This window comes from Marmota flaviventris, chromosome 17 (genome assembly GCF_047511675.1).
Source record: "Marmota flaviventris isolate mMarFla1 chromosome 17, mMarFla1.hap1, whole genome shotgun sequence".
NCBI lineage: Eukaryota > Metazoa > Chordata > Mammalia > Rodentia > Sciuridae > Marmota > Marmota flaviventris.
Genome location: NC_092514.1, coordinates 34,452,556 through 34,477,018, shown reverse-complemented (window position 1 = coordinate 34,477,018; position 24,463 = coordinate 34,452,556). Strand labels below are relative to the sequence as shown.

The following is a 24,463-nucleotide window of genomic DNA, read 5'->3' as shown; positions in this document are numbered from 1 at the left end:
CACACCAGGACAGAAAGATTAAAAAGGGTTAAAGTAAGGGGGATCAGGTGGCACTAACCACCTGGAAGGACGGGTGAGGGGACCTGGGTAACTTCTAGGATGCTTTGCAGCCCTCCAAGTGTAAAACTCCATGATGATGCAGAGACCAACGCCTTGAGGACTCACTCAATAAGAAAAACAACAGGACACCAGATTGTAACTGACACAAGGGCTTGGAATCCTGGCCCTGCCTCTTACCAAAATGTGACCTTGGGCCAATCATTCCACCTCTCTGAGTTTTACTTTCTTTACCTTTAAAAGGGGCCCTAGCACTTATACTGCACGGTAGTCATGGAGACTAAAATGAGAAAATATGTAGAAAACACAGCTTGATGGGATACTCAGTAAAATATTCCTTTCCTTTCCTTTCCTTTGTTCTGCTGAAGCAGGATGTCAAATAGGGCTCTGCTCCCTGTCCCCACCCTGACCTTCAGCCCTAGGCCAGGTGGCCAAAAACACTAGTAGATATTCTTTCCTTAAAGAATGTCTGGGCTTAGAGTCAAGGGAAGGGTGAGAGGCTTCTGGCTTAAAGCAAGGTCAGAACAGAGGCCAGCAGGAATGACCCCCTGTCACCTGGTCTCTCCAGAGCCCATAGTAGAGGATCAGGAGAGCTACTCCTACAGAATCATAGTATTTCAAACCAGAAAAGGGTCCTAGACCAAATCCACCTTATCTTTCAGGCAAGGAAACTGGCCTGAAAGATGGAGCAATAGCTTGCCCAAGGTCATGGAGGCTCTAGCTGAAGCTGAGCTGGACTTCACACCTGGGTTCCTGTCGGCCAGCTGGGGCTTGCTGCACCAGGCCGGCCAGCTAGCTCTGGGAAACCCTCCAACTGGGAGATGAGGCTGATGCATGTGCCTGATAATTGAAACAGGAGGCGGGGGCCGCTGAGAGGCCAAGACAAAGTGAGCTATTGATTGTATCTGAATTGCAATTAAATTGATGGGCCGGGATAGCAGGTCTGGACGCTTGGCATCTTAATTAATCATCAGTGCTATCGATGGTGGCTGGGGGCCGGGGAATGGGGAATGGGGAGGGGGGGGCTTGCCGCTGCTGGCCTCATCGATCTGCTTGTTTGAGTAAAGCACATTGATTTTGGTTCAGAGCGGTAACAATCTGGTTTTGAAATAATAAACACCAACTCCATATCAAGACGTGGGGACAGATCAATGATTTATTTAGAGCAGGGCAGGGAGCCGGTTTCCTTGCTTTGGCTGCTAAGGAAAAGTGATGGTGCCCATAGGGATATCTCAAGGGGACCTGGCTGTGGGTGGACAAGATCCTGTCTGCTCTTCTAGCTAGGGAAAAAGCAGAAAGCTGGCTACTCCTAACTTCTTGAGCAAACAAAACCCTACTTGAGAGGCCTGACTGTGGAGTCAGCCTGCTTGGATGCAATCTGGTTCAGCCATCCATGAGCTGTGTGACCTCAGGCAACCTACTTGGCTTCTCTAAGCTGCAGTTTCATTTGGAGATGATGATAGTTCCTACCTCAAGAGGTTGTTGTGAATTAAAGTGTGGAAGAGTCGTGAATAGAACCTGGTGTGCTATAAATGCGCTAAGGATGGTATACTACTACTACTGCCCTCCCCTTCTCCCTTCTCTTGCTGGGTCCATAAAAAGGGTATGCCTGACATTTCTTGGGAATTTTAAGTACTTCAGAGAGATTCAGCACCTGGCGTCTCCCTGGACAGATGGCTTTGAAAGGGCACTGGGTCTACTGCTATAGGAAGAGCTGACTCTTCCACACTAGAGACTAGTCAAAGGAGGGAGATGTGGGAAAAAAACAATGGAGCATGGGGGGCGGGGAAGAAAGAGGATTAATAAATACTTAAATCCGGAAGGGAGAGGAGGAAGAGAGGAGTCACAGGTGGAAAGAAATAGAGAAAGGAACACTTTTGGGCTGAGAGAGGTGAGAACAGAGACTCAAGAAGAAGGCACAAGGGTAGGAAGGAGCACAAGAAAGGAGACCTTGAGCCATTTTGAGAGGGAGGGGAGCAGCTCCTGGGTCCCATCTGGAAGGCAGGGCAGGATACAGCAATCTCCAGGAAAGGGAGCCCCAGGATGAAACGAGAAGGTGCCTTACCTTGGCGGTACATGCGCATGGCATCAAGCAGTCGGGAGCCCCGAAGCTGGGCACGGAGTAGAGGCACATCAAGCTGCAGGAGCCCAGCTTCACAGGGGTCTCCTGGAGGCAGGTCCAGCTCGCTGCTGCTGCTGACGCGGCGGGAGGAGGCGGATCGGGGTTCCCCAGCCCAACCCTCAGCTACAGGCAGGAAGCAGTGAACAAAATGCATCTTGGACCTCTTGATGGTGTCAATGAGGGCATCCTGCCAAAAGGGAAGGGACCACCTTCAGTGGGCTCTGATGGCCCATGCTCAGGAGAGCAGGGACTGATGCCAGCTCCTGCACTGCTCACAGGATAGCAGGTGACCCACTACCATCTGGGACACGCCAAGCCTGGACAACTCTGTCCTCCCCAGGTCTGGCTGACCACTCAGAGGCAGCAGGGCTGAAAGGTGAACCCCACCAGCAGTGACCAGGTAGGGTGGGATGCTGGGTGGGCACTTGACGGCCTGGGTGTGTCCAGAGTGCCCAAGCCTACCTGCTAGTGGTAAGGAAGGGACCCAGGATCTGGCTGAATACTCACCACCTGCAGCTTAATCTGGATGCACAGCGACTTCTTCTTGACAGCTGCCATGCCTGTTGTAAAGGTCTTCCGCATGCTGGTGGCCCGGCGCAGTGCAAGCTGTGAGCCACCCTCCAGGCCAGCGATGGAGCCCGAGAGCACCGTGGCGCTGCCTGCCCGGCCCAGAAACAGGTTGCTGATGATCTTTCTGCCAGAGGCAGGAGGGTAAGGGAGAAAAAGGAGTCACATTCATGGGGCAGCAGTGGCCATTCCTCCTGCCAGGATACCAAACCACCCCCAGACAGCTATGGCCAGGGGCCTGAGCTATTTGGGCTGGAGTCACATGTCCCACACCCTACAGAGAAACAAGAGAGATATTTTCAAACAACAAGAAGGGAAAAATCTGAGGTGGGCAGAAATCAAGGAACAGGCAAAGATGGGGCAGAGGGGGGTGATGCACTCTTCTCCCAGCCAGGGAGGACCAGGCAGTGGGTTTCCAGCTCAGCAGGAGAGGTCAGAGTTCGACATCTGCTAACACACTGTATAATTCACTTATTACATTTCCTGTTCATTATCTCTCTCCCCCACTGCTAGAACGCAAACTCCACAAGGGCAAGGATTTATATAGTCTTCACTGCTTTCTGCCAAGTACCTTGAAGTCCCTGTCACAGAGAAGATGTCCCACAATAATGTATGCAATGAATGGATGACATGGGTTGTACGACTGAGTGGTTTCTAAGGCTCCTTCTGCCTTGTCTGAAGAACGTGAGGGTGTTATTCAAATTGAAAACTATGGGTATTTCCAACCATGTCTGCCTCCTGCCTCTATTCCAGAAGGCCATGCCCATGTTCTCAAGGCCAACTGGTCTTGGTTGTTGCCTCTCAGGAACTGAAGACTATCTACCTTGCTGGTGAGAGGCCTCTGGGACACCTCCATGGGAAGGGGGCCCAGAGAATAGTTGTGGGGACAGGACATGGACAGACAGAATAGTGTCCTTACTTCTGGGAGTCCTGTAGGAGCCGGGGGGCATTCTGGGTGGCTGGGTTCTGCTTGGTGTAGCTCAGCCAGCCAGTCACGTTGTACTCTACCCAGTTGGTGCCATGGCTGTGACCCAGGAGAAAATGATGTGGTTTGCTGCTGCGCAGAAGGGGACTTTGGCCTAAGAGTGAGCAAAGCAAGGTTCATATTGTCAGGGGACAGGCATACAGCCCAGGGACTTAGTGAGCCACCCCAGGGAGTACCATCTGGACCCACACAGGTAGGTCTTCTAGAGAGGAAGCAGAGGAGCTACCCTCTAGGAATGCCCACCTACCTTTTTTATCACCTTCCTGGGGGCCATAATAGGAGAAAAGGCGTTCCAGGAGGGTATCCTCAGTGGCCCCTGGCACCAGCGCCTCCTCTTCCAGCAGCCATAGTAGGCCCCTTGCCTCGTCTGTGCGGGCCAGCGAACGGACCTATGGAGAAGTGAAGAAATCCCAGCTTGCCACATGGAGCTGTGGGAGAGGAGGCAAAGTCTTGGCCCCAACCACATACCAGAAACAACTACACACAGCCCGCCAGCACAATGCAGCTCTGGCCACTCAATGCTGACACCTTGTGGAGGAGGCCAGTAATGAGAGGAAAGAAGGGCCAGGAGAGAGAAAGAGATGATTCCTGGCACTTGGATCCAAAGGCCCCAAAGACTTATTACTTGAGCTCCTATGCAGAGGCTCCCTTCCATTCTCCTCCTGTCCGAGGGTACAGGGGCTTTTATGAGGCCCATGTTGCCCTCACTCCCTGGCACATTAAGTGGGATAAAGTCAGCAAGCTTCTGACAGTGCATGACCCAAAGGAAGCTCTCCATAAATGACAAATGTGGGGTTAACACTGGTGCCTGAAAGGAGAAAACCTAGGGAGGACTCAGATTGCTGCAGGATCCCCGCAGGGTATAAACTGAAGGGCCAAAAGTGTGTGACAGGTGACTTCGTGGATGTGGTAGCCAAAACAAGTGGAGACTGGAACAAGCTAGAAAGAAAGTGTCCTCATTTAACAACTGCCACTCAGCTGCTGTCCTAGAGTAGCACTAACCTAGTGTTAATAAATCATCTAGTTTTCAACAGAAGGTAAAAATACTGCATTCTGATTTCTAATACCCCCTGAAGATCATGCAAACTAGGCCTATAGCTACATATGGCCTGAAGGTGCCTTTTCTATGGAATTCCCCTGCCTTCCTTAGAAAGAACTGAACAGACCCACACCACATTCTTGCCTGGCCTTTAGGGACTGAGGACAAGAAAAATGGGGAAAGTGATATTTTCCCTCTCTTCGACCCCAGGTACCCACATGTCCTCACTGCAGCTTGCCTAAGGGAGTCAGTATGATAACCAGAAAGAAGCATAACGTAGCCAAGGACTTGTGGGTGACAACAGGACTCCAGTAGCTAGAGGTGAATGGCAGGAAGAAGCAATGAAGCCATTGGATAGTGAGTGGCACTGTGGGCCCCTTCCCTTCCCTAGGCCCATCAGATAGGGACACCAAGGAAGGGAAAGATTGGCCCATACACATCTGACTCCTTGCTGTTCATGAGTCACATGTACAAATACTTCTTGTGTTCAGGGAATGGCAAAGGCTCTCTCAGGAGGCCACATGGGAATACAGGTGTCAGAAAAAGGAAATCCACTTTCCTGGGGAGATACAGCACTTGAGCACTTTAAGCACTTGTCCCTGAGGGAGATTCATTGTCCCCAAGTCCCACCCCCTTTGCTAGCCCAGCAGGGCCTTACTGCAGGGAAGGGGAGAGCAGAGCAGGAATCAAAGCAGAAGAGGGAGTTTAGCAGCCTAGCAAAAATGTCATTCTCCAATAAAGCACCTTATGCACTTCCCCTAATTGAAAGTAATCACCAAATGCCAAGTGCTCATCAGGCCAGCCAGTGCCCCAGGCACCTAAGGTACCAGAGATGCTAGTACAAAGGGTGACAGAGCCTGCCTCTGAGGTTGAGGAGCAAGGGCTCACTTGAGGAGTGAGGGCTCACATCCATGGCAGCCCCCCAGAGGGCATTTATAGCTTGGTGTTTCCCTGACTGAGCAAGCGCCATCTCCTTGCTCCACTCTGCTAGGCAGCATCAGTCCTCTTCTTGAGGACAATGGAAAGCAATGACTACATCCTTTGGGTTTCAGTCCTCACCCCCAAGCAGACCAGAGCCTCAGCTGGTAAGAGAGGAGCTACATCTTCCTGCCTGGCTGGCACTCCAGCTCCCATTGCACCAGGCAGAAGAAAGTGCCATCTTCCAGGCCAGGCTGTGAGTGCTGAGGGGCAGAGCCCTATAACCGTACAGTGCTTGATGTCTGGGGCTTGACTGGGGTCCTCCCTTGGCCCACAGTGGCAGCCTCAGTGGCAGCGTGGCCAGAGAGGGCTCTACTCCAGGCAGAGGAGTGGGAGATGAGAGGCGAGGCTACTGAGGTCTCACCAGCATTCTTACCAGAGACTGGTGGGAGGCCTGGTCCACTGCAGCCACCGAGTCATCTGCGGCCGGCTCTATGTCATCAAACGCCAGCTCAATGTTCTCCTAAGAAAAGAAGGCAGGGCAGTACTAATCATGGGGGCCCCATGTCAGGGCACAACATATGAGTAGGTTGGGTGGGGCCTCTGGGAACAGCAAGTCCAACCTCCCCCATTTCTTGCAGGGGCTCCCTCCAGAGTCCCAAATGACAAACTGCTCACTACCTCCCAAGGTAACATGCTATTTCTGGACAGCTAAAATTCTCATAACCTCTTTTTATACTAGGCCAAAATTACATTCTCCTGTTATTTGAATCAGTTGATTAGACAATGCAGTATATGCCTACTCTCCATTTCATAATCACCCTTGACATATGAATATAACTGTCTGTTGTGATTTTCATAAGTCTTCTCTCATCCAAGATAAATATCCTCCTCAGCTTGTTCAATTCACCTGCACATGAGGAAGGATTTCCAGATCCCATCTAGGACACCCTTTTAGGGAGAGACCCTAAGTCATCAACCACCATCCTATCAGATTAGGGGAAAGCTGGGGTGGGGGTGGTGACTGGGCCAGACACATCTGGAGGCAGGTACCGCCCTGTAGCAGTTCACAGGGCCCAGGAGGGTGCCTTAAAGAAGGGCATGGAGTGGCTCTCAGGGACCCAGAGTGTGCCTTCAATTTTGTGGAAAGCACACTTTCCATGAAGTAAGGCTTCAGCCAAGGTCAAGGGCTGGGGCCACTGGGCAGGAATAGATTCCCACTCCACAGCACAGAAGGAGGCAGAAATAAAGAGGGAGTAGAGAGCTGGGAAGAAGCAGGCAGCAGGGAAGGTGGTGACTTCCTGTATTCACAGAGGACCTCTCTGGGGGTGTCCTGGGGAGAAGGTGAGGCTGAGGTGGGGCCAACCAGGGTGGGGTAGAGAACTACCTCCTTGTATCTTTCCAACTCCTGCACAAAGGTGCGCTCATGAAAGAGCCTCTGCAGCCGGTCCTGGGCATAATTGTGGCACAGCTCCTCAAATGAGGCTCCACGGGCCGAGCCACCCTGCTCAGGGTTCTGGAAGCCTGGAGTATCCACAATCATCATGGAGCAGAGCGAATGCTGGCTGGACTTGAGAGCCCTTCACCGGGAAAGCCTGAATCAGAGCTAGCCAATGCCACACCACAGAGCAGACCCCAGTGGTCTGCCCCTGGCATGCAGCAAATCCCCATCCCTGCCCAGATACCCCGGGCCCTAGCAGAGAGGACTTGCCTCTCCTCAGGGTCCAGAGGGACAGTGAGCCCTCTGCTGGTGGATGATGGCCCTACCTCAGCCAATACAGGCACAAAGCCATCAAACCACCTTGGCCAGAGCAGGAAGCAGGGAACCCCATGGGGTCTGCCTGGTACTCACCTGTTCACTAGGGAGATAAGAAGGGTAAAGAGCTCGCTGTAGAGGCCAGATGCCATGCCCTCTAAACACTCCAATGCACTCATTTTGGGACCTATGGGACAGTAGGATTGGCTCTATCTCTTGTCTCCTGGGCTACTCCATCTGCCCAGCATGAGGTCCTGGGGCTGGACCTCTCCCAGTGATGGGAACATCTATTCATTCCAGCAGTCCCTCCCACCTCCAGAATGGCAACAAGCCCCAGGTAAGGCTTCCCAATCACATCTACCAGGCAAGGGGCTAGGGTACCTGTGCCGTCCCCCAGGCTGCTCTCCTCAGGGCCCTGACGAAAGGAAGTGGAGCGCTGCAGGGTGCCACCCTTGTGCTGGTGCTTGAAGATGGCCGAGGACAGCTCCTCCAGGCTGCAGCCCAGCAGGTATGCAGCCTTCTGGGCCCATTCATGGCGGGCAAATTGCTTGCGCCCAGCTGTGGGGTAGAAATAAGGATCTGGCATCTTGGGTCTTTCTCCTTAGGCTGACTGATGACCACTATGCCTTTTGACTCCCTTGCTCCCATAGGACTGGGGAGCAGGCATCTCCTGGAGGCAAAAGCCAGCCCTAATGACACCCAATGGCCTTCATGGGAATATGGAGTGCCAGCCACTGCCAGTACTTCATGTGTCCCTTGGGGGTGGAAATAATAGGAAGGTCCTAAAAAAGGAGGCAACTCCATAGGCTGTCACCAGAGGGTACCCAGTCGGCTGCAAAAATCCCTTTATTTCCAAGGATGCCCAACTTGGGTTGGAGAAGGACAAAGTCAGAAGAACACTTGTGCCTGTGGTAAACATAGCATGAGAGAGTACTAGCTCCTGCACCTTCCTGGATGCATTAGCATCCCCCTCTCTTCCTTATCTTGCCCCAGGGGAGACCAGACATCTCAAAGGCTAAACAGTAGGGAGGCAACACAGCCACAGGGGAAACGGAACAGCCCACACAGATATATGTGCCTCAGCCAACATGTGTCTAATCACAGCAATTAGGGAAAGCTAACAAGAAACAAGGTTTTACCTTCAGCAGCTTCTGTAAGGCAAAGGACCAGCATGCAGCATGCAAAGAAAAACAGTGTATTAGCAAACAGTCATCAACTGAGCCGCCAGGCCCACAGGAAGGGACTGTGGGGGGTAGGGGTTTATAAGGATGAGCAGGCAAGAAAACACAACCACATCCAGCTTTGGAGACAAACACACACATTCACAGTCTCAAAGGAGTATGCTTGTGGATGTCTTCACACTGACTCTTTTTGCAGAAAGAGACCTGCAATGATGTTCTGTGTGTGTGTGTGTGTGTGTGTGTGCGCGCGCGCGCGTGCGTGCGTACACACACACACACACAACTCTGGAAAGTACTGTAAGCTCTGAGTTGATAACAACAGGGCTCATCACTCAAAGCACTCCACGTACAGTCACCACAGAGGAGGATCAGAGGAAATTAGGCTTGAACCCCTTACAGTAAAGAACTCTTAAGACACAGTCATATGCCTGTCCACCCTCCTGCCCAGACAACTTCTTTAACCAAGAGCCTGCTTCCTCTTGGCATGTGTGCCACCTGCTGGGATCATAAGGGGCTGGACACCCAGACAACCTGTTCCTTCATGCATACACCACCACCACTTTCCCACTCTTGCTGTGCACACTGGGGCCCTCTGTACCCCAGAGAAAAGACAAAGCCAAAGCGCAAGGTGCTGTTCAGAGCCAGCATCCCCTTTCTCTAAACAGCAGGAGAAAGCGAGTAAAGAGGCCCTCTGATGCTATCTCCCAGAAAGGCAACAGCTCTCCCAAGCAAGACCCAGCCATAGCCATTCACAAGCTGGCAGAAACCATCGTCACTATGGTGCCTGCTGCCCCCTAGTGGCCTCCACCCTGACATGCAAGACCAAGAGCCAGGGCTACCAAATCCAAAGGGAAGAAGACTGTAGAGAACTGGCCTCAGGAAGCCCCAGGAAGCAAATCTGTCCTACCCGATCTAAGCCCCACCAGGGGCATTAGCATCCTGAGATATTCTAGGATCCAGATTCAAAACATGTTGGAGAAGCAGCTATTCCAGGGACTCCAAGAAGCCCCACATCCAGCAGGCTCCCCTTCTACCCTCAACCCTGGGGCTTTTCCCAAGACCAGTCCCCTATGCTATGAGAAAATGAGCCCAGCCCCCAAAAAGAGCCCGGGGTAGCACCAAGACTGGGCAAGGCAGCCCTTATGCCCCAAGGCGGGCCAAGTTCAGTTACCCGCTTGCTCCTCGGGAGCCTCTGTTAGGAAGGGAATAAGAAGGAAAGTTATTCCAGGGACTGTTCCAAGAGAGCATCTTCTCTTTTTCTCAGCCCCAGCCCAACCACCCATTCCTCACATTGCACCCAGCCTGCCACTATGACCACGCCTCAGGCCATTATTGACAGAAATGCTTCTCTGGTCTTCTGCCGTAACTTCAGGGACCAAGAAGGGGCACAAGCAACAGAGGGGTGTCTCGTAACAGCTGAATCTATGCAGGGCAAGAACAAATTGGGAGTGGCCAGGGCCTCCACAACATCCTCCAGGAAATGAGGCAGGTTGTTGGGACTCCACTGCAGGTTACCTTTGGTGGCTCCTGCAGCCCCCAGGTGGTAGATAGCAGCCAGGATGAGCCAGCAGGCCTTCTGCTCATCAGGGGAAATGCCCAACACCTTCATGGCTGTCTGCAGCTTACTGAATTGCTGAGCTGCCTTCTGCTTCTCCTCAGGCTGCAAGGATAGATGGGCATACTGGTGTCAGACTTCAGAGAGGCTCCCAGCATGTCCCCATGCTGCTGGACCCTCAGGGAGGGCAGACCTTGGGTACAGCCACCCATGGGGTACTATTGAGACTCCTCCTATACCCAAGGTCCACGGCTGCCATCCAGTCCCTACTGCCCCCTCACCTTGGCCAATGGCATGATCCCAAACACATTATTCTCTGCCAAGTGGTTCAAGTGGAGCTCTGTCCTAGGGGTACAAATGAGGCATCAGCAAGGGGCTTGTTCCCTGGGCCACAACCATCTCCCTCCCAGGATGGAGACAAACAGATGCAGTTTCCAGACTCCAGCTCTACCTTTCCTATTTGGCTTAGATGCCTGGGAAGAGCACCAGCCTCTCTAGGACAGGTAACTTGAGAGGCCCTGGAGAGAGGGTCCAGCCAGACCCTTGGAAAGAAGCAGGGAACGTGCCTGAAGGACAAGTCCCAACAGGACAGACTGTGCCTCAGTTATGAGAAGAGCTAAAGAAGATAATGTCTGGGGCCAAGGCTTGGCCCCATCATTTATCCTTGTCTAATGAACAGACAGCACGTCTGAAGGTCTAAAGGGAAAATCATGGCAGGGGTAGCCAGCAGGACAGAGGGGGCCACCTGGGGGCACTGGAGAAGAGTTGGGCTTTTGGAACCAGGGTGGACTCATACCAGCTTAGCCCTAAACTAGTGTGTGACTGAGAGCAAGTCACCCACCACCTGCATCCTGGTGAGCTTTCCGCTACAGATCTGTCTTACTGGGTAACAGATTTCAGGAAGGCCCTGGGAACACTGAAGGGTCTATTGTAGCCCTCCCATACAGCAAGGACTCAGTACCCAGGCCAGGGAACTCTGATGGGCAGGGCCTGTGTCTCCCTCATCTCACCATCCCCAGGCCCAGCTGAGAGCCTGGCTGGCACTCAGTAGAGAAGGAACATACAGCACTGTGGGTAACCAGTCAGTGAGGTCCAAGAGCCCAGTCATGGGCTGAAGTCCAGAGCCCCTCCTGCACCCTTGTCCAACCTCACCTGAGGGTGCCATCTCCACAGGCCAGCAGGTAGTAGAAGACATTGAATGTGGCCTCACTGGCAGGGCGTCGAGCCACACGGAGCTTCTCCAGAAGCATCGTCTGTAGCATAGCACAAGATGAGGAAGGAGGGTGGTGGTGGATCAACCTCCTCCTATCCCAGAGCATAAGGAACCAGGACTCTGATCCTCTAGCCCTAGGAATAAGCAGCTGCAGCTTATTCCCAAGGTGCTCAACCAGCGGCCAGGTCACGCCAGGGTCAAACAGGAGGCAGAAACCAGGGGTAGGTAGAAGAATATGGGCCCAGTTCCTGTAGGTCTGTCACCCTGCCCAGAGCCTAGGGGCCAGCCTTTCTAGAGAAATGATTGTTTGTAGGGAGAAAGTTCAATTAGCATGGGAGGAGGTCAAACTTGGCTGAGCCTTACTTGACTGACAAGCTCTTCTGGGCCTGGTGACATCAGCCTGAGAGAAGGCCCTGAGCATGGATCTCACATAGTGGGCACAGCCCCAGGATCAAGAGGGATAAGGAAATTGGGCAGGAGGCCTAGAGGGCAGCACAGACCAGCCCTTCTTGTGCCAGGTCCATTTAATTGGGACTAAATCCCAGGAAAGTGAGGCACTGGAGAGAGAATGATTTCTAGGACATGAAACTAGCAGCCCATTTCCCACTACCCTAAGGCCTGGGCAGCACCCCCTCACCTGAATGGAGGCTGAGGCCACCTGGCCAGCTTGGTCAAAGTCCAGGGAGAGGATCTGGGAGAAGCGGGTGGCATTGCCATTCATGATGGTGGGGCTGTTCCCAAAGGCTTCCAGGAGGGTGTATAGGGCCTGCCACTTCTCAACTGCAGAACACAGGCCCAGGGGACATCAGGAAAGCCAGGGACAGCTTTCCCCCAGCTGTGGGCTCCAGAGGCATGAAGGCTTGGGGCTACTCAGACCAGAACTGCCCAGGGACAGAAGGGTTTCAAGGGGATAGAGAAGCCAGGGAGAAAAAGAGCTGCAACTTAGGAGGATCCTCCCTCCTGACCCCCCTCCTCATCCATTCTGCTTTCCCAGCTGTTCCTGCCTCACCGGAAAACACCTTGTTCCCGCCGGTGCCTGTGATGGTGGCTAGGTACTGCACCAGGTGCTGGCAGCTGGTGGTCTTGCCACTGCCACTGCTGCCCAGGAGGATGATAGACTGGTCCTGACGGCTCATCAGCATTGCCCTGTATGCTGTCTGGGCCACAGCATAGATGTGGGGTGCCATGTCCTCCCGCCGGCACCCCTTGAACATGTGCATCACCTTGATAAGGAGAAATATGGAGGGAAGGGGTAGGCTCTTAGCTGGTTCCACCTGGACACCCCTCACCCCCAGGTCTACATTTTTTCTGAATTTTCACTCCAGGGGTACCCAGGGACTGTGAGGCCAAGGGTATGCATGGAAATGTAGATACTAGTCAAGTCCTAGACTGCATTAAAGTCTGCAGGAGATCCTTCTGCCCCACCCTTTGAAATAACTCCTCTTCCCAAGGTCAACCATGAGTGGACAGGAGCCCAGTGGACACTAAAGGGATAGGGCAGAGAGCAAGGGGAAGTGGAGTGGATGATGGGTGAGTAGGTCCACAAGTCAGCACAGTAGCCTGGAAGGAGTGGCACCTTCTCTGAGTATACGGCAGGAGCCCCACGGGGGCTGAGAACCAGCAGGCTGGGGCCAGCATAGGTGTGCAGCAGGCTAGCGCCATAGCGCTGGCGCAGCGTGTGTAGGACACTAGACTCGTTGAGGTACACCAGCGAGGCCAGATCTTCCAGACGGTCGCAGGAGGGAGCATTAGCCTGCATGGAACAGGATAGGCAGGTGGGCAATGAAGAAGCAAATCCTGGCTCCACCATAAAGGACAGGCCTGTCCTGTCCTGCCCATTGCCCTCCCTCCTGTTCCCTCCTTCAAACCTTCTCTACGTCATCCTCATCCACATCCAGGATGGCTCCATCATGGTCTAGCTTCACACGCACCTTCCCCTCAGGTAAACTGAGCTCCTCCGACTTGAGCTGACTGGCTGCAGAAAAGGCACAGACAGTTGATCATGGGCCTGGGAAGCTTCTGCTACCCTATTTGGCTTCTTCTAGGTCCTCCCCTCCTCCCCTTGGGTCATTAGCCTCTCCTTGCTCACCCCTGCCCCCCAGCCCTTACCAGACCCAGAGATATACCCGCTTCCAGCCCTAAGCCCAAAGAGTCCCAGATCTGTACCCAACCTCTTGAGACTCACCCAGAGAGAAGCCATCCTTATGGACCAGCCACACCTTCTCTGTCTCATACCAGGCTTCCTCAGCTGCAATCTGCTCTTCTGTTTTGGCCTATCAGAGGGAGGGGAAGGACAAATAGTCAGACCCTGCTCTGGAAGACAGGCAAGGACAACAGGAGAGGGGAGGCAAGTAAGGGAAAGGGCTTTGAGATGAGCCACTGGGCAAGGAGAAAAGTTAGGTGGCAGATGCAGAATAAAGGGACATCAAAAGTGTCAGAGAAGGAGGATGGGGAAGCCAGTTTGTGGTGGATCTGAGGAACCTTAAGGATAAGGACGTCAAAGCTAGGGACCATACCAGCACTGAGGATGTGGAAGTACAGGGCACAAAGGGAATGCCCAGGAAAGCAGCCACCCTCTGCCCCTCCTCCCTGCCAAGCCTGTGAAATCAGTATCCTGAGTCCAAGACCTAAACTTTGGGCCACAGCCAAGCCAAGCCAAGTGAGAGGCCTCTTTCACCATGCTAAGAAAGGCCATTTCTCCAGGCCTGGGGAAAAAAAAAAAAAAAAAGTGTCCTCCTAGGACTTTATAGTACAGAATGTAGGTGGGTCCTGAGATCTGACCTCAGACCTGAGGATGCTACTATCTGGGCAAGGGGACAGTGCCCGGGGGGTACATGCCAGACTCTCTGTTCCTCCTCCTTGTTATGGTCAGCAAAGTCCCCTGCTCGGAAGGCAGCAGTTGACAGATCTAGTCAACACATTAATGCGCCACAAGGGCATAAGGCAGCTTGACCAGAAATGGGGGTAGGCGGCATGGCACTTCTTCATCTAACTCAGGAAGGCACTCCCATGCCACACAGGTGGACACAGGAATGGGTGCGAAGGGGCTGGGTGCCCAAGGTGGCCCAAAATGGTCACCAACAAGAAACAGGCATTCATAGGCACTGTTAGGGTATAGGCAATCAAACCTGGTGTCTCCTAAGAAGTACATTTGAGTTTGGAAGCAATGGTGCCTGGGGGAGCAGGGATAACAGGAAAGGAGTGCAGGGGCCACAGCCTGTCAGGTTCTTTTGTCATGTGTAGACAAAATGGCAGCCAAGTCACTAAGTGGCCCCTACAACAGGGCTAGCCACCCTTAGGGTCAGCCCTTTGGGGAGCACTGGCTAGGAAGAACAATTAGTCACCAAAAAGACTCTCACTCTAGAAGTCTCATATTCCTTATGAGACCCAAGAATGAGGCATAGACAGTACTTTGTGATAATGATTTCCTGGGTGAGGGATCAGGAAAAGATAAGAATACATAACAAGAGGGACTTATGTTCTTTGTCACATTTCTTAGAGTTGAAAGAAAAGGAGATCTGGGTCCTACTGATAAACCCCTCTGGTGCAGATGGCCCTTTCCCCAGCTATGAAGAGGACTGGACCAGGGGAATTATCCTTTAATAGGATAATCGCTATGAGGTTGCCAGTGTTTTGATTTGTTAAAGTGAGGGCATTTTAAAAGGCTATTTTTAATATTTTAAGATAAACAAATTTATTTTAAAAATCACTACAATGTTTGTTTTTTTTTCCATATCACGTGAGACAGGTGAAACCTTTGTCTTGAATAGGCATGTTCTATAGGCCAGGTGTAGAGAAGGACATCCAAAGGCCACCACCTGTCACTCACTCTTTCAGAGCTGATCTCACATTGGCCAGGAGGTGGAGACAAAGGCTGTCTCATCTTCAGGTGCCAGCCAGGGAGAGAGAGAATCAGATTTTTTGACTCTAACCAGGGAGTGGGTTAAAACACATAAAATTCAACTGGCCTTGGGCTCCAATGGTTAAAGATTGTGTGCCACAGAGGCCAAACATTCAGTGATGCACCCCAAGGGTCTAGTGCAGAGCTATGCCATCTCTGCTCCTGGCACTGCCTCCCCAGGGGCAACCCCTGACCCCAACACAGGGTGGGAGCCTGGAGGGGAAAGAGGCCTTACGCTCCAGCATGAGGCCCGAGCACAGACGCCAGCCCAGGCACAGGCCAGAGGTGGTGGGTGATCACTGGAGGACGCCGAGAACTTCTGAGGGGGATAGGAGCACCCTACCTGGCTGTGGGCAGGAGAGGCAGCTTCAGGGTCCAGCTAGCGGCAGCAAGCAAAAAAGAGAGAGAAAAGAAGGGTGAAGACAAGCAGACCACTGGCATGTCCCCTTAGCAAGACCTGTGGGCCAATAGACTAGCAGTCTCCAGCTGCCAAGACCACAGTGACTGTCAGGGGAGCATGTCCCCAGGACTCAGAAGGTGGCCTGGGCAGAAGAACTGCACAGTCCAGGAGAGGCCAGACCAGGAAAGTAAAGAGACAGTTGTTATCATCAGACCCCTCAGAGGAGAGATTCATGTGAGACAGTCCCCATGGCTGGGCAGGAGTCTGCCACTCTGCCTCTGGCCAATTTCTCCTGGGTTGGCCATCCAACCAGCCTGAATTAGGCTCCCTTTTCTGTGTATCTGCCAGGTCAGGCCATCTCACTCAACCCAGATTCTGGGCCCCTTGGAAGCCTCCCACCTTATCTTTAGGGCATTCCTCAGCCCAGCTCCTCTATGGCCACCAATCAGCACAGAGTTGTCCCCTCACCTGGAAACACACACCTAAGGAGGTGCTACTCCCCATGTGAGGGCTGTCACTACTATATCCGGAACCAGGCCACCACTAGCTCAATTCTAGGTCCCCTTCCTCAAGCCCTCTGTACCACTCCTGCTACTCCCAGGCAGGCAAACTGACCCCATGACAAGTGGAGGATCACTCTATACAGGTCTAATCTAGAGGCCATCAGCCACCTGCCTAAGAGCCAGAACACTGTGGGCAGACTCTAGGGACAGCCTTGTCCTTTCTGTCTCTGTCTTGTTACTTAAAGCCCTCAAAGGCCTTTCTGACATGAAAGGAAGACAGCCAGCCTGGGATGTAGCCTGTTAGAAATGGGTAAGAGTTAAAGAGACCCCCCCCCCCCGGGTATGTCGAACTAGGGAATCAAAAATGGAGAACATGCCAGACTCTCCACCTTTGCGACCCACCAGGCCCTGGCACCAAGGCATTTCGCCAAGACAGGAGAACAGGGCCAGAGAAGGGAACTGGACTCTCAGCCAAAAAGGGCCCCTTCCCATATGTACAATTGTCCCTAGAGGGACAATTCTCCATAGAGCCCTTGTCTCATTTCTTTAAGCAGAGAGCCAGTGTGAGGGTCTATGGACCACCATGGAGTCTCCTTTCCATAGTCAGGCACTCCTACACACAAACAGTCTGGCTGCCAGCCTCAGAAAGAGGAGGGCCAGGGACTGGGGGCCCACACACAAGAGAGGTGGCATTACAGAAGCAGTGAAGATCCTCTCAAGCCGCTGGTGGGCTTCCTCCGCAGGGCTCAGCTGGACCTCAGGGGCGGTTCCTGTCTAAAGGTTAAACCACTATTAGTCCTGGCCCAGGGAACAGTGGAGTCAACACATGCCAAGCTCCCAGCCCAGAAAGCCACTGGGACCCGATGGGAAAGTAGAGGAGGGCCAGGGAGACAAGCTAGGTGCCAATTTGAGTTTTTAAACCAGCAGATGAGAATAAAAGAACAAATGCCTGGGAGAGCTGGGGTTTTTTCCCTACCATCCTAACCATTACAAGCACCAAATGGCCCTATTATGCCATTTGTCCTTCTGGCCTATGTCCCAGACCAAGGTAACAGGTGTCCACTGTCCTGGTCAGGACATGTCTTAAGCCCCAACTCCACCCTAGTAAGAGGGGAGGGCAGTAGCTCAGGACAGGCACGTGATATTCCTGGCTACTTATAGGTGCTCCCAAAGGACTGAAGTTGAGCTCCTGCCCTGCCCATTAAGCCAGAATGCTCCTGCCAACCCCTCCCTGTATGCCAGGAATCACCATAGAGCAGGCCAGGAGGGTGGGGAGAGCTGTAGCTGGCCTTTTTTCTAAGTACTGCAGTGCCCAGGGAGAATGGAGAGCGAGGCACCTTCCAGAACCCTGGCTCCCAGAAGGAAACAGAGAGCAAGGGCCTCCAGGACCCTCAGGCTCTGTCCCTAGCATCCTCCTGGCCCCTCTCTTTCTAGCTACATAGAGCCTATGAAAGCACAGGAAGTGAAGGAAAAACCTGATGTCTCCCCACTCCTTGCATACCCCAGAAACCTCAGCAGGGTCTAGAAAATGAAGAACCTTAAAAAAGAATGGTCTCCAACTCAAGGACCAGCCAAGCAGCCACCACCTTCCTCAGGGAAGGGCTGGAGTGGTCATCCTTAGTCTTCTCCCTGCCTCTCAGTCTCCCACCCAGAGGACACTTTCTGGGAAGATGGAGTAGCCCCAGACCCAAAGAGCTTACTCTGCCCATTTGCCGCCCAGGCATAGGGCTCCTTCAGGGTCCTGATGCCAGTGGGGATGTGAGGCAAGGTCTGAAGAAGGCAGAGATGACATTAATAACAACTATCATTAGCATCACTGTCTACACTACCATTTATGGATCCTCCATGCTAAGGACCTGGCTTGGCACATTACCTGCATCATTTCTAATCTTCACAGCAGTCCTTCAAAGCATTACCCTTTATTTGTAATTCCAAAATCCACAAAACAGAAGATTTTCCTCAACTATTTTGATGGTAAAACCTGTTGATCTTCTATTCTCCCTCAGTACAGATATTCATGGATTTGCTCTGGGAACAGCTAAATGTTTGCTGCTTATTATGTATACTGTATGACACGGTAAAATATAAAATTTACTAATAGCCAAAATACTTCTGGCTCCCAGGGCTTTGGAGAAGGGATTTTGGACCTGAATTACCCCACTTGATAGAGGCTAAGAGGTGGTCCAATGAGGACAAATGGCTGGGAGTGTAAGCTGACTTGAGAAAATACTGTGTTTTTATGAGGCACTGATCTGCTAAGAATCTGACCCTCAGTTTGAGATCTGGGGCCTCAAGCGGGCACCATGTAGCTGGGGACCAGGCCCAACACCCATGGCAAGGCCACAGCATGCATGCTGGTTAGCAGATCCCATTCCAGCCACAGGGACAGAGCCCAGACCCAACCCAGGGTTCTGGCATTCAGTTAAGGAAAGCCACACAGCCATGCAGCCCCTGCCATGGACGCATGACCCTGGGCCAGCATCTGTCATGTGGGACGTCGTGAGGCTTGCGGAAGCTGGATGTGAGGGTAGCTGACCCTCAGGCGAGAGTGGCAAGGGGCATAGGAGGTTAGTGTCACACTCAAGTACCTCCTGCTGCACACCAGAGCCTGGTGACTTGGACTGCTGCTCTCCTGTGAGGTTTGACTTCGGGCCAACAGAGCCTGGGTCCGCCACCTCTCTTGGCGGGGCCGGGGAACACTGCTTCTCTGGGGTTTCAGGCTTGGCTGCCTTCTCTGGGGAGTCCATGAGGTATGGGGAGCCTGGTTTCCCCAAGGAGCCTGGCTCCTGGCTGGAGGGTTTCTCCCCCTTCCAGGGAGACTGCTTGCTACGGGGCTTGTGGTCCTTGCCTCGGCCCCGAGACATCAGGCCCCGCAGGCCCGCTGAGAGCTCATCCTTAGCTGCCTCCTTCTTTGCTTCAGGCTTTGGTGGAGTAGGGGGAGGAGGAGGTGGAGGAGGCGGTGGTGGCTTGGGACTAGAGGCTGCCTTTTCTCCCTTCTTGCCTCTAGCTGGGTGCTCAGGGGACTTGGTCCCTCGGCCTGGAGGCTCCTTGGAACTCACAGGCTCCTCACCAGGCAGCACCTTGCTCACCACCTTCCTCACCGCATTCGCCACTCGTTTCCGGGACAGGCCCTGAGTCTCCTCGTTAGGGCCCTCTGTTGAGGCAGCCCCCAGACCATTCATGGCGAGTGAGGGTGCAGGGCTCTTGGTTCTGTGGGAAGTCTCTGAAGGTACTGGGCTGGTAGCAGGCTGAGGACTCCTAGGTGGACCACCACTGTCCTTGGAACTGCCCTCTAGCTATAGTCACATAAATATAGGTACACATCAGCATCAACCCTGCATTCCCGCCCACCCCATGAAAAGGAAGTAAGAGGGTGTCATCTCACCCACCAGACAACACAAAGCTCCAAGAGGCTATGTGGGGAGTCCTCTTCTGTATCTTCCAGATAGGACAACTGCATCTAAGAGTTTGGCTTCTCTTTCCCACAAAGCTCAAGCAGATATTGTGATCACTTGGTATCTATACCCAGACTGAGCAAGGAACTGGAAGATGCCAGTATAGAGGGCCTAGAGACCCATGGATACCCCAGAGTTACTGGCTTTATGTTAGGATGGCAATCAATCCCCAAGTCAACTAAATCCTACTCCCTCACAGCTCATGCACAGTAGAGATGGGGTGTGGAGAGGTCAAATAGCCACGTCCAACCACTAATTCTCCATCTAACTCCAGAGCTTCCTACATTTATAGTCCCTACTCCTTTTGTCACCCAGTTTTCTAGGCAGTTTTCCAGAGCATGCCCATTCTGAAGAAGGCAAGAGACAGGTGTTCTTCATGGCTCCGAGGCATGCCAAGCCTTCTCCCCCCAGCTCCTCAGGCCTGCAGCCACTGTCTACCCTTCACCTACATTCTCAAGGGCTGCAGAGTTCCAGTGCTGGTCCTGGAAGCTTCCGCTTCATCCTGCTTTCTGCCAGTCTCTTTTCAGTTTCTCTCTTGCACATCTCTCAAGGGTTTGGAAACCTTCAAGTTCCCAGAGAACATGTATGGAATGATGGGAGGAAGAGGTAGCAGCTGAAGCCCACAAACAGTTAAGCACTTAAGTGGTCACAGCTCCACTCTACCATGGAATGGGCCCTGGCTCAGCCAGCCTCCCAGCCTCTGGGAACCCAAGAGCTCCACGTGGGGCACCCACCCTTCCCCCACACTCTTCTGGGAACTGTCTGAAATTACAAGAGACTGCCACTGGGAGGGCCATGCTGGCTAATGGTAGGGCAGGGTTTCCTGCAAAGTCAGACACATTGCCTGGGGGAAGCAAGGTCAACTAGGGGTCTCCTCTCTGGTCAGGCAGTGCCTTGCCAGTAACTAAGCTGTGATCAAGTCTGCATTCCCCGCACACCAGGACCTTAGCACTGGGCTTTATGAAGGTCTAGCTGTCATGCCTGTTTGCATGTAGGAAGATGCTCACAGAGTGACAGACCTGGGAGGTGCTGCCTCTGCCTGCCACCTGGAGTGGTTGCCCCAGCTCCTGAGCAGAGCTGAGGCAAGGGACTTAGTCCAGGCCTTAGTTATAGGGAGGCTCTGCTGCAGGACTGGAGGAGTGTTTAAAGGTGGCTCTTCTTCAACCTCTCAGTCCAAGAATGTTCAATGGCTTGCCAGGGCACTGTGGAGCTGGCAGTGGCCCTAACTGCTGAGTCGTATTCCCTCTCCCTCCCTCTTCTGGTTTTCCTTCCAAACCCCCTAACCAAAGATGATGACAATAACATGATAGAATTGCTAACACACAGTACTTCTGTATGCCAGGCACTCTTCTCAGCACTTTATATGTAATTTTTGCAAAAAAGAAATCTGAGCTACTATGAGCCTCCTCCTTTATGTATCTCAAACACACCCCTTTGAAATCAAAGGCTGGCCTTGCATGACTGTTTACAGATCCGGAGGAAGCCACCATGCCTGGCTAATCAAATCATCCAAGGAAGTAGGGATAACTGGGACAGCCACCATCTGGGGTAATGAACCATGGATCTGATCTGTGATCTAGCCTGCCCCAGAGCCCTGAACACCTCTGTCCCAACTACCTACAGCTCTCTCCTAACTACACATCCTTGGGCCTGGCCTTTCTCCTTCTAAGAAGAGGACTGCTTTATTTAGGGTCTCTATCCCAGGGTGGTGGGGGCAGGGGGCAGCTATAACCAGCCTCCAGGTTGCCTGCACTGGGCAGCTGACAGGGTCCTGGAAGGGACAGCAGCAGCTGCAGTGAAATCCCTCTGTGCCCTTGTGTTGTGCTGCCCAGAGCAGGCTGAGGAGTCTGAACAGCTGAGCTTGAACTCAGTGTTCCCCAACCTGAGAGTGTGCCCACCTAAGCCCCTCCATTCCCAAAGGGTTCAGGAAACCAGAACTAAACGGCAGTCAACTAAAGAGGTCTAGGGGAAGTTAGAGGATAGCCCCCAAAGTATCTTTGCTTTCCCACCTTTCTCACACCCCAGGCTAGCATGGCACACACTGCCTTTTCTTCCTCTTTACCAGCATTCCCTCTAGTCATGTCACATGGAAGAGGACCCTGTGTACCTCCTTACTCCTTGGAAATTGCTTCACAGGCTAATCTCAGATTGATGGGGGACAGAGGTAAGGCCAACCCACCTGAACAGAAGCACACACACACACACACACACACACACACACACACACATTTTTCGGGGACCTCAAAGAAGCACTTACAGCCCCTTCCTCCTTGCCAGGAGGGCCAGGTTTGGGCAGAGTTTTGTCCTCCTCTTTAACCTGAGGGATTAGACAAAGAAGTCATTGGCAGGTCAGGACCAAAAGATGCAGTACTAAATGGCCAGGCCTCTCTCTTCCTAAGAGGCAGAGCTCCTGTGTTTACAGCAGTACTGGGGCCAGGGACCAGGCAAAAGATTTCCTTTCCTCTAATCAAAATTGCCCAGGGGGCTGGGGCTGTGGCTCAGTGGTAGAGCGCTTGCCTCGCACATGCGAGACACTGGGTTCGATCCTCAGCACCACATAAAAATAAATGAATAAAATAAAGTTTTTTTTTAAAAAAAAATTGCTCAGGGACAACTTCAAGAATGAAGAGTCTTTGTGGAGGCAAAAGCCCAGTATCCTGATGCTTAGTGACTAAGCCACTGTGCCTAAAGGGGCTGTCTAAAGAGGTCCATCTACATGTGACATTATGGCCTTGGCTACACTTGGTACATAGAAAGATCCAGCTAATTCAACTCATGCTAAACTACAGGTCATTCCCAGTTCAGACAAGAAGTGGTTTGAACAAAAGGCCCCTGATCTAGTGACTGAGGAGGAGGAAATAACCCTAGTGTGGGGTGCCTGTTGGCTCACAGAATTCAGTGTAAGCGAATGGGTGGTCCCCACCAGGGAGGCTCTGGCTTGCTTCTAGGTCTTGTGTCATTTTCCCCTTGCTCATAACCTAGTGCCCTCCCAGCCGGACCGCTGAGATCAGACTGTAAGCAGGCTTTCATTTTTGTGTGTGGTGCCGGGGAATCAAACCCAGGGCCTTGTGCTATACAAGGCAAGCACTCTACCAACTGAGCTATATCACCAGCCCCCGAGACCATAGCAGGAAGTAGGGCAGATATTTTTCAGAAGGACAGATATTTTCCAATCTCATGGTCACAAAACTGCCAGCCATGCAACTAAGGGAAGGAATCCCAAGGTTAGGGGCAGGGTATAGAGGAAGGAAGATGCCTGAGCTCTGGACTCTCTGGCCATCCATCTATGCTAGAACCAGAGAGCTGGCTGGCTCCAGTCAGATGGGAGACACAGTGTCAGGGGCAACAGCAGACACCATAACTCTGGGGGAAAGGGACAGGCAATGTGGAAGCTCTGAAAATTCTTTCAATTCACCAACTCAAAATGGACTCCAAGGGGACAGGCCCTAAGTTTGGGAGCGCCTTCTCCTCTCCTACCTCACAACATCTCCCTCCCTTCTCAGGTCACCTAGGCCTGTTACCAGCCCCACCCCACCCTCAGCATGCCTTTCTTGAGGGTAGGAGCCTGGGAAGAAATCCTTGATTCTTAATGGAAAAGATACTTAGAAACATCCAGAATCAATTATCTACTTGGGGGGGATTCTGTTTTTAACTAGGGTCCATGGTAAATTTTGAGCTCCAATTAGCAGTGCCTGGGGCACTAGCAAGCCTGATGGCTGCTTCAGCTTCAAAGCTGCATCTTGTCCACAGAGCTATGTTCAATGGGCTCAAGCTTCAAAGTTAGTTCACATTACCATGGACAGAGGGAAAACGCAAATATTCATCAGAGAGACCACATTGCTTTAGAAACTGGGGTTGATGCAGTTAAAGGGAAGGAAGGGTGGTGAGGGAATAAAGAAGAGTAACTAGGTCTGCACCTCCGGCTCCGCACCAAGGGCCACTGCCCCCCACCCCACCCAAACCCAGGGATCACACCGTGCATTAACCCCCCCCCCATACACACACACACACACACACACACACACAGGTTAGAGGACAGCAAGTGTTCTCAAAACACAGACACACTCGTTACTGCACACAGTGCTGTTAGCTCAGGTTCAGGCATGGCCCAGATTCCAAGTTCACTCCACGTCCTTCACCAGCTCCAAATATGTCCTCCCTCTTGCGGGTTGAGTTTAGGACCCCAAACATCCTGCCCAAGGTGAGGCACTGGAGAGAACACTGGTTGCCCCCCAAAGTGTCTGGGACACTGGGCCCAGATCTGAGCTCAGTTCTGTATTTAGCCTCTGGCTGACTCACTGCCCCCTCCCCCTCCCAAAAGGCTCTGGCTGCTACTGTAGGTCATTGCCCAGCTGGGGACTGTGCACACACACAAAGGCACGCCCAGGTCTGCAGCAGTCGCAGCCTAAATCACTCTCTGGACCAGGCGCCAATGAGCCTGCCTCCCTCTCAGCCCCTTTCTTCTCCTACCCACCTCAGCCCCAGACTCAGAGAGACCCAGTTCCAGAGGCCTTGGTGCCAAGCCTTTCCACAGCAGCTTAAGGCGTGTGGGCCATGAGAGCAGCAAGCTGGTGGAGGGACATGTAAGGGTTAATTTGGAGGGGTACCAGTGGGACAAAAGGCAGCTCAGCTTACCCAGGGGAGGAGCATGACTCAGCGCAGGAGCCCCATCAAGACAGGAGAAAGTTCATCAGCCCCCAGCCCCAGCCTTACTCCCCACACCCCCAAATGCACAATCCATCCCTAGCTTCCAAAGCTCCCTCTTCCACAAGCCAGTCTCCTGCCTGCAGACACACCATGCTGAACACATA

At 52.7% G+C, this 24,463-nt stretch overlaps 1 protein-coding gene across 8 annotated transcripts in view; it reads right to left on the bottom strand.

Annotated features, from left to right (window-relative positions):
• The window catches only part of Myo18a (myosin XVIIIA), a 98,351-nt gene that overhangs the window by 32,772 nt on the left and 41,116 nt on the right, over positions 1 to 24,463 (bottom strand). For 3 of the 8 annotated variants that reach the window (XM_071603677.1, XM_071603679.1, XM_071603678.1), the window contains exons 3-19: positions 15,530 to 15,673; positions 13,579 to 13,666; positions 13,262 to 13,368; positions 12,970 to 13,146; positions 12,403 to 12,616; positions 12,031 to 12,173; positions 11,333 to 11,433; positions 10,462 to 10,525; positions 10,141 to 10,285; positions 7,826 to 8,002; positions 7,541 to 7,631; positions 7,076 to 7,268; positions 6,125 to 6,211; positions 3,979 to 4,120; positions 3,666 to 3,825; positions 2,687 to 2,873; positions 2,123 to 2,366 (exon numbers count right to left, since the gene is read on the bottom strand). In XM_071603677.1, coding sequence (XP_071459778.1) covers positions 2,123 to 2,366; positions 2,687 to 2,873; positions 3,666 to 3,825; positions 3,979 to 4,120; positions 6,125 to 6,211; positions 7,076 to 7,268; positions 7,541 to 7,631; positions 7,826 to 8,002; positions 10,141 to 10,285; positions 10,462 to 10,525; positions 11,333 to 11,433; positions 12,031 to 12,173; positions 12,403 to 12,616; positions 12,970 to 13,146; positions 13,262 to 13,368; positions 13,579 to 13,666; positions 15,530 to 15,673 — 2,464 coding nt within the window. The remainder of the gene's footprint in view (positions 1 to 2,122; positions 2,367 to 2,686; positions 2,874 to 3,665; positions 3,826 to 3,978; positions 4,121 to 6,124; positions 6,212 to 7,075; positions 7,269 to 7,540; positions 7,632 to 7,825; positions 8,003 to 10,140; positions 10,286 to 10,461; positions 10,526 to 11,332; positions 11,434 to 12,030; positions 12,174 to 12,402; positions 12,617 to 12,969; positions 13,147 to 13,261; positions 13,369 to 13,578; positions 13,667 to 15,529; positions 15,674 to 24,463) is intronic. The other 5 variants (XM_071603681.1, XM_027924383.2, XM_071603682.1 and 2 more) reach the window with 2 other exon arrangements.